This window comes from Vulpes lagopus, chromosome 23 (genome assembly GCF_018345385.1).
Source record: "Vulpes lagopus strain Blue_001 chromosome 23, ASM1834538v1, whole genome shotgun sequence".
Classification (NCBI taxonomy): Eukaryota; Metazoa; Chordata; class Mammalia; order Carnivora; family Canidae; genus Vulpes; species Vulpes lagopus.
In genome coordinates, this window is record NC_054846.1 from 64625 (window position 1) to 81983 (window position 17359).

The following is a 17359-nucleotide window of genomic DNA, read 5'->3' on the forward strand; positions in this document are numbered from 1 at the left end:
AACCTTGATATCTCATTCATGAGCAGACAAGGTCACTGAATATAGTTTAGGGAGGGAAAACTCAATTTCCTTTTCAAAATTCTTCACCAGTGGTTCCTAAGGTCTCAAATGTCCTGTCTCTTCCTTTCTTCCCGGGGAAGTCAGCTGACGGTGTCTTAATTTGAAACCCTGTCTTCCGAGCTCCAAAGCACCCCCGAACTGCAGTAACATCATGCCGTGCTCGTAGAGACACAAGAACCTTAGGGGGTCATTTGACACACCTCCTGTCTAACTCCAGAGTCACCCTACACAACTTCCAAAAGTGCCACCAGACCATAAACACATCCAGGCAGGGGGAGCTCACCACGACCCAAGCTGCTGATTCCATTTCTTCCAAATCTCTACTTGAGAGAAAATTAAGGTGAGAGCTGCCCTCCTGGAATTTTAGTTCATTAATCCAAGTTGTGCCCTCTGAACTACACAGAGGAAACCTTTGCTGAGACAACTGGTCTGTGATTTGAAGTTGGCTCTCATAAACCCAAAGTTTCTCTTTTCTACTCACTGCTCCAGTTTCTATCTTTTCGGTCGTGTGTGTGTGTGTGTGTGTGTGTGTGTGTCTGTGTGTGTGTCTTCTTCAGTTACCACCAAGGTTTTGTCCCTGGCTTTTGAAGAGCACCAGTGATTTCCTCACTGCTCACCCACCAGTGGCCTCTTCCTGAGCCTCAGCCGCCTCCCTCCACAGTATTTGATACGGTTGCCCTTCCCAAAGCTTCCATCTAAAATCCACCCCCATTCTCGGCTTCCTGACTGGTCCTCCCCTCTTCACTCAACTCTGACAGCTCTTTTCCCGACTCCCACGCCACTTGTATGGGCGCCACCAACACTCTACTCTCCGTCTTCTTCTTCTTTTTCTTTTTAAAATGTTTTTATTGTGGTTAAACACGCATGGCACAAAATTTCCTATCTTAACCATCTTTAAATGCTCAGTTCAGTGCTATTAATCACATTCACACTGTTGTAGGACCGTCGTCACCATCCATCTCTAGAACTCTTTTCATCTTGCAAAACTGAAATGCTGTAACCACTAAACCGTGATTTCCCAGTCCCTCCTCTCCCAGCCCCCGGCAACCACCATTCTACTTTCTATCCTTATGATTTTGTCTTCGTTTTCTTTTTCATAATTCCATTAAGTGTCACAAAATACCCATGGTCTCAGCATTTAGATAAATATTTACTTAGAATTTATCACTAGGCACTGTGGTAGATTCTGAAATTACAATCAGCTAACTGAATACTTTCTATTTTCAGCCCTATTTTCTAACCAGGTGATTGTCCAAACTGGTTGGCCATTAGGATCTCCTGGAGAGCCTTTTTTGTACTAAACTGTTTATTTTGTAATAATTTTAGATTTATAGAACAGTTGCAAAATACAGAGCATTCCTGTACCCCTATCACCCACTTTTCTTTCCTCTAATGTCATCATCTTGCAGTACCATGGTGCAGTTTCCAAAACAAAGAACCAACATTGGCCCATTAATATTGACTAAACGCAAGAGTTCATTCTAACTCCACTAATTTTCTGTCAGTGTGTTTCTCTGGGTTACTAGTCTCGCCTGGTCTTGCCTGGATTACTAGTCTCGCCTGGTCTGTGATGGGTTCTCAGGTCTTTCCGTGTTGGCTTTTTTTTTTTTTTTTTTTTTAGTTTTTTTTTTTTAAATGATTTCATTGACAAATTTGATGTGTACTGTTCAGGTATTTTGTAGAACGTCCTTCAATTTGGGATTTGTCTGATATTTTTATAATGATTAGACTAGGGTTATGGGTTTTAGGAGAAACACTATGGGAGAGAAGTGTTCTTCTCATGACACTACATGAGGGATGCATGATATCTACACAGCATCATTTGTGATGTTGACCTTGACCACTTAGTTGAGGTAGTGTGTGCCAGATTTTTGCACTGTAAAGTTACCATTTTCTTTTTCTTGTTCATACTCTGTTCTTTTGAAAGAAGTCACCAAATCTAGCCTACACTCAAAAGGACCTCCTACATGGGGCAGTATCTACTTATAATTGCAATTACTCTGCAAGGAAATTTTTTTTTCTCCTGGAAAAAAGTCTTTAAAATTTTAGATTTGTGGAAACATCTCAATCAAATTTTAGTAGGTCTAGGGAGAGGCCTGATGATTTGTACTTTTTACATTTCTTGAGCGAGTAATCAGTTTTGGGGTCCGCTGCTGTAATTCAAAGTCAATTTCCACATTTCCAAACGTTCATTAAGACATTTGAATGTCTCAAAAGTATTTTATATCCCCCGTCCCAAAAAAAGGGGCAGCTTTCTTTCAATATGGCACCATAAATTCTTTTTCTCTCTCAGGTTAGCAGTCTTGGAGACAGCCGTAATTCCTCATTCCCTTTTCTTACCTACACATGGCCTGTCATTATATCCCATATATTCTTACTTAGAAGCATGTATTGAATTCATTCCTTTCTCTCCATTGCCTGGTCCAGGTTTTCTAGGCTACTTTCTAGCCTAGAGCACCAGCTTCCTCTTTACTTGCTCTTATTAGTCCCTCTCATCTGATCCATTCTGCACATGAAAACTCAATCTTAAAATCACTGCATTCCCTGGGGTGCCTGAATGGTTCATTTGATTCAATGTCTGACTCTAGATTTGGCTCTGGTCTTGATCTCAGGGTTGTGAGACTGTGAGATGGAGCCCCCTCCCCTGTAAGGCTCTCTGCTAGGTGTGGAGTCTGCTTGAGATTGTCTCTCCCTCTCCCTCTGCGTTTCAACCTTCCTACCCCCTGCTCTCTCAAAAACAAAACAAAACAAAACAACAAAACAAAACCCTAAAAAACCAAAATCCACTGTGTTCCATGTACTAATCTCCTATTGGAATTACTATAATAGCTAGTCATTATCCATTATTATTACACACTCAAGAAGGAGGTCCCCTGATATGACTTAGGGACAAAAATGACATCTTCAACGTTAGAGAATGGAGCTGTCATAGAAAAGGGGTGAGGGGAGTCAGTGAGAAGAACAAAGCTCATAAAATTTGTTACCTTCTGTTTTACTCTGTAGTCAGGAGTTAATTCTCTTGAATTGGTCCTCTTAGATTAGCCTCTTTCGCCAAATGCAATTACTACTCTAAGATGGGCCTGGAGTCACTGAGGGGGGCACTTGATGGGATGAGCACTGGGTATTATGCTATATGTTGGCATATGGAACTCCAATAAAAATATGTATACAAAAATATATTAAAAAATTAAAAAAGAGGTGGCACTGGAGCTACCTCGTGGTTATGAGCCGCCCTTAGCCTTGGAAAGCCTACCAGTACATGGTTATGAGCTATGAAGCAAACCACTCGAGTCAGCCTGTAACCTGTATTTAAGTAAGATGAGGACAGCCCTTTACCAAGCTATGGGGCATGCAGTTCATCTTTTGCTGGTGGTGGCAGCCAACACCTAAATTTCATGAGCAAATCTCATTCTATCAGGTCAAGTCTACTCAGTAAAACCGGGCACAGCTACCATCTAAGTGAAGAACTGCCTAAAATAAGTCATTGTCTGCAAATTCAGAGATATTAAAGATGGAATATAGAGAGCCACTGAGAAACACGAGGGCTCTTTGTTTTTGATTATGGAAGCGTGTGCATACGTGTGTGTGTGTGTGTGTGTGTGTGTGTGTGTGTGAAGTTTACAGCATGATCTTTGTGACTGATTATGAGAAGCTGCTGGTCTAGGAGGACTCCTGTGCTATGTGCACTCATATTCATTTATTGAACAAATGTTTTTTGAACACTTACTATGTACAAGCACTGTTCTGGACCCTGGGAATATAGCTGCAAATAAATCAGACAAAAATCTCTGCCATCAAGGAACTTACATTGCAATGGAGCTGTTTAAAGCACTCTCGAAAGCATGGTTATGATGGAGTAGATTTCTGATTTTTCCCTTTGCTTCTAGTGGTGAATATTACAGCAATTTCCTTTGATCAAAGCACAAACACCAACACTCCCACTGGCATAAGGAGGGTAATAATTCTGCTTCTCCTTTTCAGTCAATACCTATGAAATAATTTTAAATTATCTGCATATTCACAAATGTGAGAATATTAATAATATACTGAACTTGTAGTAGTAAATTATTCTGCTAAAATATTTTCCTGAATTATCTCATTTTATCCTCAAAATAATTCTGTTTCAGATGTCCCCAGATGATAGATATTATTATCATTGATACCATTCTCTAGATGAGACAATGCAGCACAAGAAGATTAAATAACTTTCTTGGTGTTACAAGGCAATATTACAGAACAACTTTTATACATGGCTATCTACTCTTTATAATCTGAAAAAAACATTATTTTGTCATAAGAAAACTCTCTAAAATAATTTATTTTTCCAGTTTTGTGATTTTTAGGAACAAATTTTGACAGTGTATCATCACTCATTTTTCCATTATGACAGTTTTATTTCTTTTTAAGTAAGATAACTATTTGTTTAATTAAAAAAATGTGATACCTCCATTTTGATGAGATTGCCTAAAATATTAAAACTATCTCCTAAATATTTTATTTTTTTCTTTGCTAGTACAGGCTGACTTTTGTGTCTGGTCCAACCTTAAGATACTGGGTTTGGGTGTCAATGCTAGGCAAGTGCTGTAAAGGTTTTTACTGCATAAAACTAGGATCAAAATTGGCAGATGAAGAAGAATCTATAGAGACATTTTTAGAAAGCAGATATGCATTTTGCTTTTGCAGGATTGTTTTTTGCATGTGTTCCTTTCTAACAAAAGCAGTCAAATAGAACTCTTTTGAGAATTTTTATCTATTTCCTCTTTCATAACTAGTGGGAGCAGGAATTTGAGAAATAAAGGCAAGAGAAAGTTTTTCTATCAATTAGTAGACCCTGGTTACATTAAGGAAGTATCCAGAATCAAAATATCCATAATTAAAAAAAATGCTGATCATAATTAATGATTTCTTCTGCACTTTCCTGTTATCTATCATAATAGTTCATCTTTATCCAGAACTTACTATGTTCCAGGCACATTTTAAGTGCTTTATACAGTAATTAATTCAATCCATATAATAGCCTTGGTTCTACTACTACTGGCTTTTATAGATGAAAAAACTGAGGCCACAGGGGTTTAAAAGATTTGCCTAAGATCAAGGAGTTGGGAAGTCATAGCACCAGGGGTGTCATGCATAGACACAGCCTTACTCAGTCTACGCTCTTGACCACAACATCAGACTGCCTCAGGATATGCTCCTTTTAGCCATTCTCAGTCTGTGAGGTCCTGTGGGACCTCTCAGGAACATCATCCCCATGAACTGGTCACTATTGGCTAGGGTAGTCAGGGCCTAGGATATAGGTAGGCAGGTTTCGTGGCTGGGAAAAAAGAAAAAGAACCAGGAATCCAGAGTTCAGCGCCGCCTTCGGCCCAGGGCCTGATCCTGGAGACTCGGGATCGAGTCCCATGTCGGGCTCCTACATGGAGCCTGCTTCTCCCTCTGCCTGGGTCTCTGCCTCTCTCTCTCCGTATCTCTCATGAATAAATAAAATCTTTAAAAAAAAAAAAAGAAGAAGAAGAACCAGGAATCCAAGAACCTGAGGCATATCCAGAATCGGGGATGCCACAAAGATATGAGTAAACATCAGGGAAAGCAAAGCTGGTAGGAAACAAGTAGGATGAACTTCAATGCTCTTCAATGAGTCGGGAGACCCAGATCTCTCTTCAGTGCAGTGATACGTCATTGCATTGCACCTGAGTGTCCCATCTCCCCCTTCTACCTCATTCGGCAACAAATATTTGTCTACTATGATCCAGGCTCTATACCTCATCTTTATAGTTCATGTTCATAAAGCCAGAACCTCAGACAAATTACTTAATGCCTTTGTGTTCCATATCCTCCCATATAAATAAGAATGAGAATGATGCATAACTTGTGCGTTAGATGGATAGTGTTATATGGATACAATGAGTTATTAGGTTCTTAGAAGAGTGCCTGGCATGCATACGACATAACTGCTCTCTTATTATTTGCGGTTTGAGGACCAAATGAAATGATATGAAAATGCTCTTTCAACTGTAGAGGTCCCCAAAATATAAAGGGTTATGTTGGGATTCCATAGCAAAGCTCAAGTAGGTATCTGCTTGTGTCATCAGCAACATCTTGCATCAGTCACCCTAGGAGATGGGACCAGTCAAGTGTCAGAAACTCAAAATGACATCTCAGTGGGAAGGTGGTCATGAAAAAGTCAAGTCTGGATCTCCTAAAAGTGTTTCATTCAGTTCTGATGACAACTTTTTGGCCTTCGTACTAGGCTTCCAGGAGTAGGGGGCAAAGGCAAGCTGACCTCTCCTGCTCTGAAAGGCCTGGGCCAGGTGACTCACCCCAAGGGAGGGGGCATGGATCTGTGCATCATCACATGCTTCAGTCTAACCAGCAAGAAATCCAGACCATTGATGCCTATGAAATATTTATATATAACGTTAGATCACTTAGGGATTCCTCAACATTAACAAGTCAGACTGCAGTGCCCCTGGGGGGCTCAGCGGTTGAGCATCTGCCTTTGGCTCAGGGCGTGACCCAGGGTCCTGGGATCTAGTCCCCCATCGGGCTCTCTGCAGGGAGCCTGCATGCATCTCCCTCTGCTTGTGTCTCTGCCTCTCTCTGTGTCTCTCATGAATAAATAAATAAAATCTTAAAAAAAAAAAAAGTCACACTTTAGTCCACCTCCACAGCAAATCTGTCTTCACATCTATAGGATCCACCACAGGCTTTTATTCCATTCAATACTAAACAGAACCTATGAATATAGCAACTTGGTTACTCCCAGCTAAGGAAACGTGTGTTTAAGAAAGTTATAATCAAACAAGAGAGCAAATTACCTCACACCTCCTAGAATCCAAAGGGCGTTTTTAAACAACCCATTGGAGAATGCCCTGAATTCCACGCCCTTCCTGCCCCTCTTGAAACACTTATTTTAAAAGTCCTGATTTTGCCTGAGATCTGCCCTTGAAGCAAACACATGAGAGGCACGAAGCAGCCTGAATCCTCAGTAGGAACAGAAGAAACAGAAGTAAACATAGGACATGCAAAACAGAAGTCCTCTTGTGAAAGGGTCTCTAGCATTGCTAGAAGCAAGTCCTAAGTTAAAAAGACGAGGAAATAAGTCTCTCTACTTCTCTGAATTGTGTGCATGTTTTGCCAACAAGAAATAGAACTGTTTTCTTTACCGAATCTGCTTTTTTTTTTTTTTTTAATGACTGGACATTATCACAAACCTGTATTCATCCAGTCAATTAACTAATAGGTTTCGAGCCCCTACTATGTGCCAGGCACGCTTTCTGCATCCCCTTCTAAAAATAAATAAGGCTAAGTGAATAAATACACCCATGATTTTGCAAAGAGGGAAACGTTATATTCCTAACTCATCCTCTTCTACTACTAACTCAGGCACTTTTAAATAAAAAAGGCTGAACACAAACATCATTATACTTTGGTTGGACTTTTCGTCACTACTCTACTCTCTGGGGTACATACTACACATCTTTAAAAAAAACGTAAAGAATGGAATAAAAGTAGTTTGTGGCTATTTGAATTGATCTTGCTGATAATCAAAGTAGGTTATTGCCTAAGTGATCTGAGCTAAGATGAAATACCCCCTCTCTCTCCAACCATCTAAAAAAATATTCCTCTCATTTCTTTAAATTTGAGCAGAGATTCATTTGAATTACTAAACTTCCTTCTGTAAGGCACCAATATGCCCAGGACAGGGAGCTGTTACTAGCATTACACAGCAAACCCACCGTAACCAGCTGGCTCTCTTCTTAAATTTTACTTTGGAACCCTCCCGACCCCGGCCCACTGGTCTACAGATTTTTTTGTGGGGCCGGGGGATTGTTGTGGCGACTTGGGAAGCATATCAGGATCACGGCTTGGGCCTAGCTGCCTGCGGCCTGGATTCTGGATTGCCTGAGCATCCTGGAAGCTGCTAACCCTAACGGAGAGCTGGCAAGCCTGGCCCATGATTCAGAGAGCTGATCCAAGGTACAGCTGGGAGCCTGGCCCTCCCCCTGTCCCCGTGACTGTCCTCCTAGTGACACTCATGTCTATGTCCCGGCATGACCTGACTACAATAAAAGGGTGAGAAAAACCAAGATGGGGTTCTTGTGCTGGGCTCTGAAGACTTGAGGCGCCCCAGGGTAAGGGGGTGAGCAGTGTCAGCAGAGATCCTGGGACAGACACGGGCACTCTCTGTCCTCAGGGCCTTTGCCATCGGCACTGCCTCGGGCAGCCCAAAGCATCCGCAAGGACACCTTCAGTGGGCATAAGCAAAGCAGGCCTGCAGTGGTGGGGCCTTCCAGAATTATTTGGGAATTTCCACCCAACAACTGAGAATGGAGCAACAGCAAAAATCAATTTGTGACAGCTGTTTATGTGCAAAACCTGGGGTTTTGAGGAGGAAAAAAAGATTTGTGATGCTCTTCTAAGCCAGAAGTGTAGCCTAATAGGCAAAGCCCAAAAATTTTCAGCAGTTAGGGCTTCACTTATGTCATTTGTACAATGGGAATTTTACTTGCTGCCCCCTACCTTCTTTGTAACTTGGAAACTAGATATACAGCATGAGGACGGGCATATTCTCAAGCAGAACTTCCATCAACTCACAGATATCAATGTTTTCAATTTTAATGAGGAGGGGAACCTATTTTTAATCTTAAAGTGATTCATTTTTTAAAAGGTAACTTTTTCTTACCTTTTTCACTGGTTATGATTTCAGTTTTAGTTTTATACAGCAAGTGAATGAGAGGGAGAAATTAAACAATTTAAAAAGGAGATAATCTGATTTCTTTGAGATAAAAAAGATACTTTAAGCAAAGTTATTACCTCTTTTTTAAAGATTTATTTACTTATTTTAGAATGAGAGAGAGTGTGTAGGCCCACTAGCGTGAGCTGGTGGAGAGAGGGAGAGAGAGTCTTCAATCAAGAGTTGGATGCCTAGCCGTCTGAGCCAGCACGTGCCCCAAAGTTATTGCCTCTTTACCATGTTTCTCAAAGAAATAAGCATCTGTGGTTCTCCGTTATTATAAAGTTTGTATGAAATAAAGATCCCATTACAAAGTAAATCAAAGCTCTATAGTGTTGGACAAAAATCCCTCTTAAACTTCCCAATGGAAACGTTAGTTAAAGATGAGTACAGGGGCACCCGGGTGGCTCAGCGGGTGAAGCGTCCGCCTTCGGCTCAGGGCGTCCTGGGGCCCCAGGGTGGAGCCCTGCGGGGGGGTTCCCTGCTCAGTGGGGAGCCTGCTTCTCCCTCTCCCTCCACCACCTCCCCTGCTTGTGCTCTCTTACTGTCTCACTGTCAAATAAATAAAATCTTTATAAAAAGAAAAGATGAATACAATGTCAAGTCGCTAAGGACCTTCGGCTCACCTAAAGCAGCTCCTTCATTTTACAAATGAGAAAAACAATGTCCAAAAAGTTGGCATTTATAGACGTCTCAGAGCCCCAGAATGGCAGAGCCGGAACTAGGTCTCATGTGTGCTCCATACCCGTTCCCAGGGCACTTCTCCACCCGCCCCTCCTCCCCGGTCACACTCACACCCACGTGCATTACACAGTGCATTGCTCACCTTTTCTTCAAAAAGTAAATAACATTGAACGTATGATTTAAATTAGGAATGAAACTGAAAAGTCAAGCATATGTGAGAAAAATAGAACCACTTCACAGGAGCATTGATGCCAACAAATCACATCCTTTGGGATTTTGCAAGCCCTGGAATTTTAGGGGACCTGGGGACGGAATTCAGTTCCCTAAGCCAAACATTCAACAGGGCAGTTCCATCACCGGTTACCTTGAGTGTAAGAAGGCACTGCATTAGGGTTTGTTTTATCTTTTCGTTTCTGCCTTGTGACAAGTTTTGAGGCAACAATAAAGCGTTCTGTCATAGGGAAGGGGGAAGAATGTCTATCAACCTGGAATAATCACTTCTATCATGACATTTGTGCTGGCACAGAGCCTTAATCTAGGCCTTAACTAGTTTGTCTGGACTATACCTGAGACACTCAGGTGCCCTGGCCCCCAGCTCCCTCCCTTCACTCCACACTGTCCCCTTAGTCATTGGCCTCTCCAGCTTATTCCAAATCCTACCCAAGAATCTAGTCACCCCCTAGTGTTCTTTTCCCAGCTTGTCCTGCCGCTCCATCCTTCACTGGAGAGCTACTCTTCTCTGGTTTTATAAATGTCTCTCAAAAAAAAAAAAAAAAAATAAAATAAAATAAAATAAAATAAATGTCTCTCTTATAGTTTCATATTGATTAGTCTTGCATTCCCAAATTCAGAATAACATCTTTTTAAAAAAAATTCTCTTTTACTTGAGAGAGAGTGTGTGCATGCACAAGTGGGGAGGGGGGGTGGGGAGGACGGGGAGGAGCAGAGGCAGAGGGAGAAGCAGACTCCCCACTGAGCAGGGAGCCTGATGTGAGGCTGCATCCCAGACCCCCCAGATCAGGACCTGAGCCAAAGGCAGCCAGTTAACTGGCGGAGCCACCCAGGTGCCCCTCAGCATAACATCTCTAGGCAGGACTCATGGCTTAGGAGTCTCCTGAGCCCTATTCCCACCCCTATCCCCACATCCTCTAACATCTTGATGACTGTCCCGATTTTCAGTCAATACTTTGTTGGACAGTCCAGACAGAGTGGAAGAAGAGAACACCTGCTGCATCCAAGCAACGCTGCCCAGAGCATCAGCAGTGGCGGAAGGCAGATGCTCAACCCCTGAGGCACCTGTGTGGGGTTTCTTAAATCCCTCTGTTCTCCCTAACCAGGGCCCGAAGTCAGATCCACTTCCAACCAAGGTCCTCATGCATGTTTAGCCACCTCTCTTCCTCCCAGGACCATGGCCAAATGAAAGTGTCTGTGTAGACCCCACCTGTGTCCCCACCACATGAGAAACCCGGCCTCCCCAGGCTTGCAGGTAGAGGGGAGGTCGCGGAGACAGGTAAGCCATAAGCTGCGGATCATGCCTCCAGCCCAGGTGTCCCTGCCGCTCAGTTCAGCCAGGACCCCCCATCCCGCTGCTCCCTCCCCCCGCCTCCCGCGACGGGTCCGGGATGCCGAGGCCTGTCCTGCTGCGAGGCTGGCCCAGGTGCGCCCTCCGGGTCCCCTCGCACCTGCAGCTGCGGGAGCCTCCCCAGCACCTGAGTCCCAGCTCCGGGCAGGTGAGGAGGGCCTGTGGCCGACCGGCCCCTTAACCTCGGGCCCCAGCAGTGTCCCCCCCCCCCCCGCCCAGTGCTCCTGAGCCCAACCGCCCAAATTGAATTTTTCTCAATGAAGGAAAGTTTTCCGTGCCCCGTTTTGCCTTAAAATAGGAAATGATATATTCCTAGAAAACGCGTCTGCGTTGCGCAGCTGCTGCCCCGGCCAAGCCCGCCTCCCCTCCGCGCTCAGGACCTGCCCCGGGCTGTCGCGCAGCCCCGACCCGCCGCGACCTCCGTGCTCCCGGCCCCCCCCCCGCAGGTGCCCTTCCCGGCCCCGCACCCGGCGCTCCTGGGCAGGGGGGCGCCCCTCCGAGCAGTCCTCCGCCCGGGGCCCGCCCTCCTCCGGGGACTCCGCCGCGCCCCTCCCCGGCCGGGCACCTGCGCCAGCGCGGGGCCTCGGGACCGCTTCCGCCGGCGTCGGGCAGCCCCGCAGGTGCGGTCCTGGCAGGTGCGTCGGTGCGACCGCGGCAGGTGCGGCCCCGCAGGTGCGGTCCTGGCATCGCGCAGCCCCCGCAGGTGCGGCCCCGCAGGTACAGCCCCGGTGTCGCGCATTCCCCCGCAGGTGCGGCCCCGCAGGTACAGCCCAGGTGTCGCGCATTCCCCCGCAGGTGCGGCCCGGTCGCCGGACGCAGAGCCCCCCGCCCCCGCCCCGGGCCCCCCGCCCCCGCCGCCACTTACCGAGGCCGAGGGCCAGGAGCAGGCGCGGGGCGGCCCGGTCCATCGGCCCCACGAGCCCCGCCCCCCGCGCCGTCGCGGCCCCGCGGATCCCGAGCCCCTTCCCGCCGGGCTGGGCGGCGACTGCGGCGGGGACGGAGCCGGTTTATGGCCGCGCGCTCCGCACACGCCCCGCGGGAGGCGCCGACGCCGCCGGCAGCCCCCACGCGCCTCCCCCGGGCGGCCGCTCCCCTGCCCCGGCCGGGTCCCGCCCGCCTCCCTGCGCCGGGGACGGAGTGGGCGGGGGGGTGGGGGGGAGGAGGTAGGGGAGTGGGGGGGCGGGGGGAGGAGGTAGGGGGGTGGGGGGAGGTAGGGGAGTGGGAGGGGCCGGGGGAGGTGGGGGGAGGTAAGGGGAGCGGGGGGGGCAGGGGCAAGTGGGGGAGGGGGAGGGGTGGAGGGCGGCGGGTGGGGGAGGTAGGGGAGTGGGGGGGCGGGGGGAGGAGGTAGGGGGGTGGGGGGAGGTAGGGGAGTGGGAGGGGCGGGGGGAGGTGGGGGGGAGGTAAGGGGAGCGGGGGGGCAGGGGGAAGTGGGGGAGGGGGAAGTGGGGGAGGGGGAGGGGTGGAGGGCGGCGGGTGGGGGAGGTAGGGGAGTGGGGGGGCGGGGGGAGGAGGTAGGGGGGTGGGGGGAGGTAGGGGAGTGGGAGGGGCGGGGGGAGGTGGGGGGGAGGTAAGGGGAGCGGGGGGCAGGGGGAAGTGGGGGAGGGGGAGGGGTGGAGGGCGGCGGGTGGGGGAGGTAGGGGAGTGGGAGGGGCCGGGGGAGGTGGGGGGGAGGTAAGGGGGGCAGGGGGAGGTGGGGGGGGGAAGGGTGGGGGAGGTGGGGGAGGTAGGGGAGTGGGGGAGGTAGGGGGCGGGGGTGGGGGAGGTAGGGGAGTCGGGGGGCGGGGGGACGCGGAGGGGGGCAGGCAGGGGGCGGGCGGGGGGGGCAGGCAGGGGCGCGGCCGGTCCACGCGGACCTCCGGGCTGCACCTCGGTTAGCCTCTCTCAGCTCAAGGGTGCCGAGCCCCGGGGTGGGGTTCGCTCCCGCGAGGCGCCCTAGACGGCCCCTGCCCTCGCGCCCTCTTTCACCCTAGAGACCCGCCCCCGCGCCCGCCCCCGCCCCCGGGCCCCGAGGTCAGGCTCCCCCGGCCGCGCCCTTCCGTAGCGCGGGCACCCGGGAAGCCGTCCCCGGCCCAGGGCCGCAGTCCAGACTCTGCCGCTTCCTCCCCGCTGTTCAGGTTGAGCAGTTGCCGGGAGCCCTTCCCCACCTGTGACGTTTCATTGCAGAACCGACTCACACCACCGCAGCGCCCCAGGTAACCGATGTGTGCGGGGGATAAAAATCAACCGTGACGCTCAGAATCCCTCGCCAGCCCCGGAGGAGAGGCCATAAAGCCCTGAGAGGGCCGGCTTGGGTCTAGAGGAATCCAAGGCTGCGGGGACAAGGTTACTGCACCCCAAGTAAAAAGGGCAGGTGCACAGAGGACAAGGGCCGCGGCCTCCTCATCTGCCTCCCCCTTCCCTTCCCTTTCCTGATATTCTCTCCTCCCTCCAGGCCTCCGTTAAAGCATCTTTGGCTCTGAGATCAGGAAGCCGCCCTGCTATCCCCAGCAGAACACCACTATTTTCTTTTCTTTTTCCATAGATAAAAAATAAAGCACACCTAAGCCAAAAAAAAAGGCTCATTGTTCAATGCCCATATTTGATGCAAGTATTCATCATTCGTGCCATTCAGATGGTAAATTAACTTTTTCAGGCCACTAGAGTATAAAAGAGTGTGATTTAACATAGAGATAAATTAATGGCCGCCCCAAGGGCTTTATTTAATGCCAGAAATAAAATGAGTGCTCTGGGGAATGGAACTTCCAGATTTCCTGGCACTGGAGGCCCGGTCTCTCCAAGGTCAAGCCACTGTGCTTTTCCTTCCTTTCTCCTTCCTTATTTTCTACCTACCCCCCTTCCTTTTTTTTCTTTCTTCTTCCTCCTCCTCTTCCCCTTCTTTCTCTCTCTCCTCAATTCCTTCACTCATGGAGGAAGGTGACTCTGGGATCCAGCCACACACTCTTCAAGTCTGAGCTTTCTGTGGCCTCCTTCGGGTCACTGGGGTGTGTCTCAGTGCTTCAGATTTTAAGCTGAGCTGCTAAGAAAAGCCTGGGTCGAAACCACCAGAGTCACAAGGTAGGACTCACGTCCCCAGGAGTCCCAGCCAAGGGATCGCTTGGCGGTGTCTTGCCCGTGCCAGCGCCGGGCAGGTGGCAGGTGAGACCAGCCCTCCAGGTCCGTCCGAAGGCCTCGGGGCGGCCTTCCCGCCCACAGAGCAGCCTCAGCTGGAACACTCCTCCCGCCTCGGACTGGACAACAGAAGCTTGTGGTTGCTTGTGGGACACACACACACACACACACACACACACACACACACACATGGGTGGTGGTAGAAAGGAAAATTTCAGCATGTGTCCTTTCGAGGTCAGCCTGTATTCTCCAGATTGTCGCTTTGGGGCACTCAGTATAAGGAAGGCTCCCTAGTGGTCATTAACTTTATTTAAGTCAGCAAGAGTGAGTGAATGAAAACAAATATGAGTGGTGAAAAATTAAAAAAATAATATTTTGTAGTAATGATAAACATTTTGCATTGTAGATTATTAAAAGTTAGTAGCACAATTTATGTCAAGAACTTTCAAATATTCCACTTGAAATCACTGACTAGTCTCTAAGGAAAACCAGCAAAAAATCACTAGGCAAAAGCTGTATTCGAGTGATTTTGTTTAATCTAGTTTTTCTGGAAGAGGGGATTTTTTTTTTCCTTATCTCACTGTACTTTCTTCTTCAGTCTTTCAGGGATCCTTTTGTAAAAATCAAGTTTGTTACTTTAATGAATCTAAGATATAATTTTCTCTATGATATTATACGTATCGGTTTTAGCTCATCATAGTGATCTTTATCTTTACTCATATTCATATATGGTCTTTTAAAAAATCTGGGCTTTTTGTGCTGGCCCTAGTATAGACTAAGTAGGCAAACACCTCATTGGCATAATTTTATTTTATTTTTTTATTTTTTTTAATTTTTATTTATTATGATAGTCACAGAGAGAGAGAGAGAGGCAGAGACACAGGCAGAGGGAGAAGCAGGCTCCATGCACTGGGAGCCCGATGTGGGATTCGATCCCGGGTCTCCAGGATCACGCCCGGGGCCAAAGGCAGGCGCCAAACCGCTGCGCCACCCAGGTATCTCTCATTGGCATAATTTTAATAATTTTAATACCAAAATATGCTACAATATCGCAAGGCCTTAGATATCCCAACCTAATAAGCCTACCATAGTGGCTCCATCCCTCCTACGTGGTCCCTGAGTACGACACTCCTCTGGGTAGGATAACAGGAGTGACATATATAACCAACCATACAAGTGATTTTGGAGTCTGTTCCTTCGGTTCAAATTGGAGCTGCGTCACTGAATCCCACAAATCACTCACCTTTCTGAGCCCAGTGTCCCCCTCTCTAAAATCTGATGGTGATGATTTGCAGTTTTTATGAGCCCCAATGATAAATACCTCTAAGGCAAAAATCTTGCATATTAGATGTTATTCAGTGAATTACAGTTGTCATATTACTATTAAAACCTATTTATAGGTACAGAGAAAGTGGGAGCTTGCTTCCTTCACTAGCCCTTTCTTACTAATAGTTGTGGGGGGAAGGAAAGAGCACCCAGTAAAGCCCCGATGGGAAGGAAACACTGAGCCTAAAATTCTGTGGATTTGGGCGCCATCTGCCTCTTCACCCTCCTTTAGACCCTTCTGACCTTCTCCGCCCTCCTTTTTTTATCCCTCACCTCTCTTTCAACTCTCTTTTAAAGGACCAGGATGACACATAACTCAGGGTGTGATAATTTATTAAATATTATGTTTTGAAGGTCTAAATAAACGAGCTATCTAGTTTTCCGAAGTCCAAAGGAATAAATTAATCTTTTAAGTCAAAGAAATTAATGTTCAATGAGCTTATAATAAAGTAAGTAGAGTATAAATCCTCCAGGCTCTAGATGCTCTTGCCCTCTCCTCCTTCAACTTTTTAGGAAAGAAAAAGGAGAGAGTAGGAAGTGAGCAGCAAAACGGAAGGAGAGAAGACTTAAGTTTGAAATAATTCTTTAAAAAGATCTTTCATGGAAGCAGAATGGTATTTTCAAGAGGTGGATTAGTAAGGAAAGTGATATCTATCCTTGTATCATGAACATTTCTCACCCTTCATTTTAGGGTAGAAACATTAGTAGATTGGTTCTAATCTCAGTATAATTTAGTGGCCCTTATGAGTCCCACAAACAATTCAGTTATGTCCTGACTTCATAATCCTCGGAGTTCAAGGTTTTTTGTTTTGTTTTGTTTTGTTTTTCAGAGATAACCATGTGTGTTCATTTAATGATAGCTTTAAATAGCTTTTATGTTTCTCATAGTATAATTTTTTTTCTAAAATATTTCTTTAGGGACACCTGGGTGGCTCAGCAGTTGAGCATCTGCCTTCAGCCCAGGGTGTCTCCCAGGGTCCTGAGATCGAGTCCCACGTCAGGCTCCCCGCAGGGAGCCTGCTTTTCCTTCTGCCTGGGTCTCTGCCTCTCTTTCTGTGTCTCTCATGAATAAATAAATAAAATCTTTAAAAAAATAAAAAGTTTCTTTAGCCCTATAATATATACCTACCATCTGTAAATACAGATTTTTTTTTAATGTCAAAACTGGGGTGGGGGGACACTTGGGTGACTCTGTCAGGTAAGTATCTGACTTCTACTTGACCTCAGGGTCCTGGGGTGGAGCTGTGTCTGGCTCTGCATTCCGGGGGAGTCTGTTTGTCCTTCTCCTTTGCCCGCCCCCCCTTCCCCTACCCTACCCGCTCATGGTTTCCTTTTTCTCCCTCTCTTTCAAATAAATTTTTTAAAAAATCTAAAAAAAAATAAAAATAAAAAAATAAAGTAAAATGTTCAAACTGATATACAATGTTCACAAATTATTTAGCAAGAAATAGGATATCATGCCTGCAGAATTTTCTATTTTTGTCTTCAGTTCCTCGTATATTGGAAGTCTCTATTGTCTCTATTAATGACTACGAGAGGCCTTTAATGCTTTTGTCTTCAGTATTACCACCTAGTGCTGGTCCATATAGTTATTTTTGAGACTCAAAAAGTTGTAACCCACAAATGCAAAGAAAACCAAGTGAACATCTCTCTTTAAATTTGTTGTGTTTAGATTTTGTGCCCTGGGGAAAGAGAAGAATAGATTTGGGTGAGCATATAGTCTCTTCCACAGCTACCAAATGAAATGAGAAAGAATACATGTGTGAATACACATATGCAGGGTAATCACATTGATTCATTGTTTGGTAAGACATTGTCTGCCCCAGAGAAAGTGATACTCTTGCTAACCTTGGTTCTAGGCT

General features: G+C 46.7%; 1 protein-coding gene across 6 annotated transcripts in view; it reads right to left on the reverse strand.

The window, feature by feature from the left end:
* BTC (betacellulin) overlaps window positions 1-12188 on the reverse strand; it is a 42518-nt gene extending 30330 nt beyond the window's left edge. For 2 of the 6 annotated variants that reach the window (XM_041738772.1, XM_041738771.1), the window contains exons 1-2: window positions 11929-12187; window positions 3868-4048 (exon numbers count right to left, since the gene is read on the reverse strand). Coding sequence is in view for 2 of the 6 variants with exons in the window: in XM_041738775.1 (XP_041594709.1) it covers window positions 11929-11971 (43 nt within the window). In the remaining 4 variants the exon portion in view is untranslated. Of the gene's footprint in view, window positions 1-3867; window positions 4049-11928 lie in introns of all 6 variants that reach the window. The other 4 variants (XM_041738770.1, XM_041738769.1, XM_041738775.1 and 1 more) reach the window with 3 other exon arrangements.
* Between the last annotated feature and the right edge of the window lie 5171 nt (window positions 12189-17359).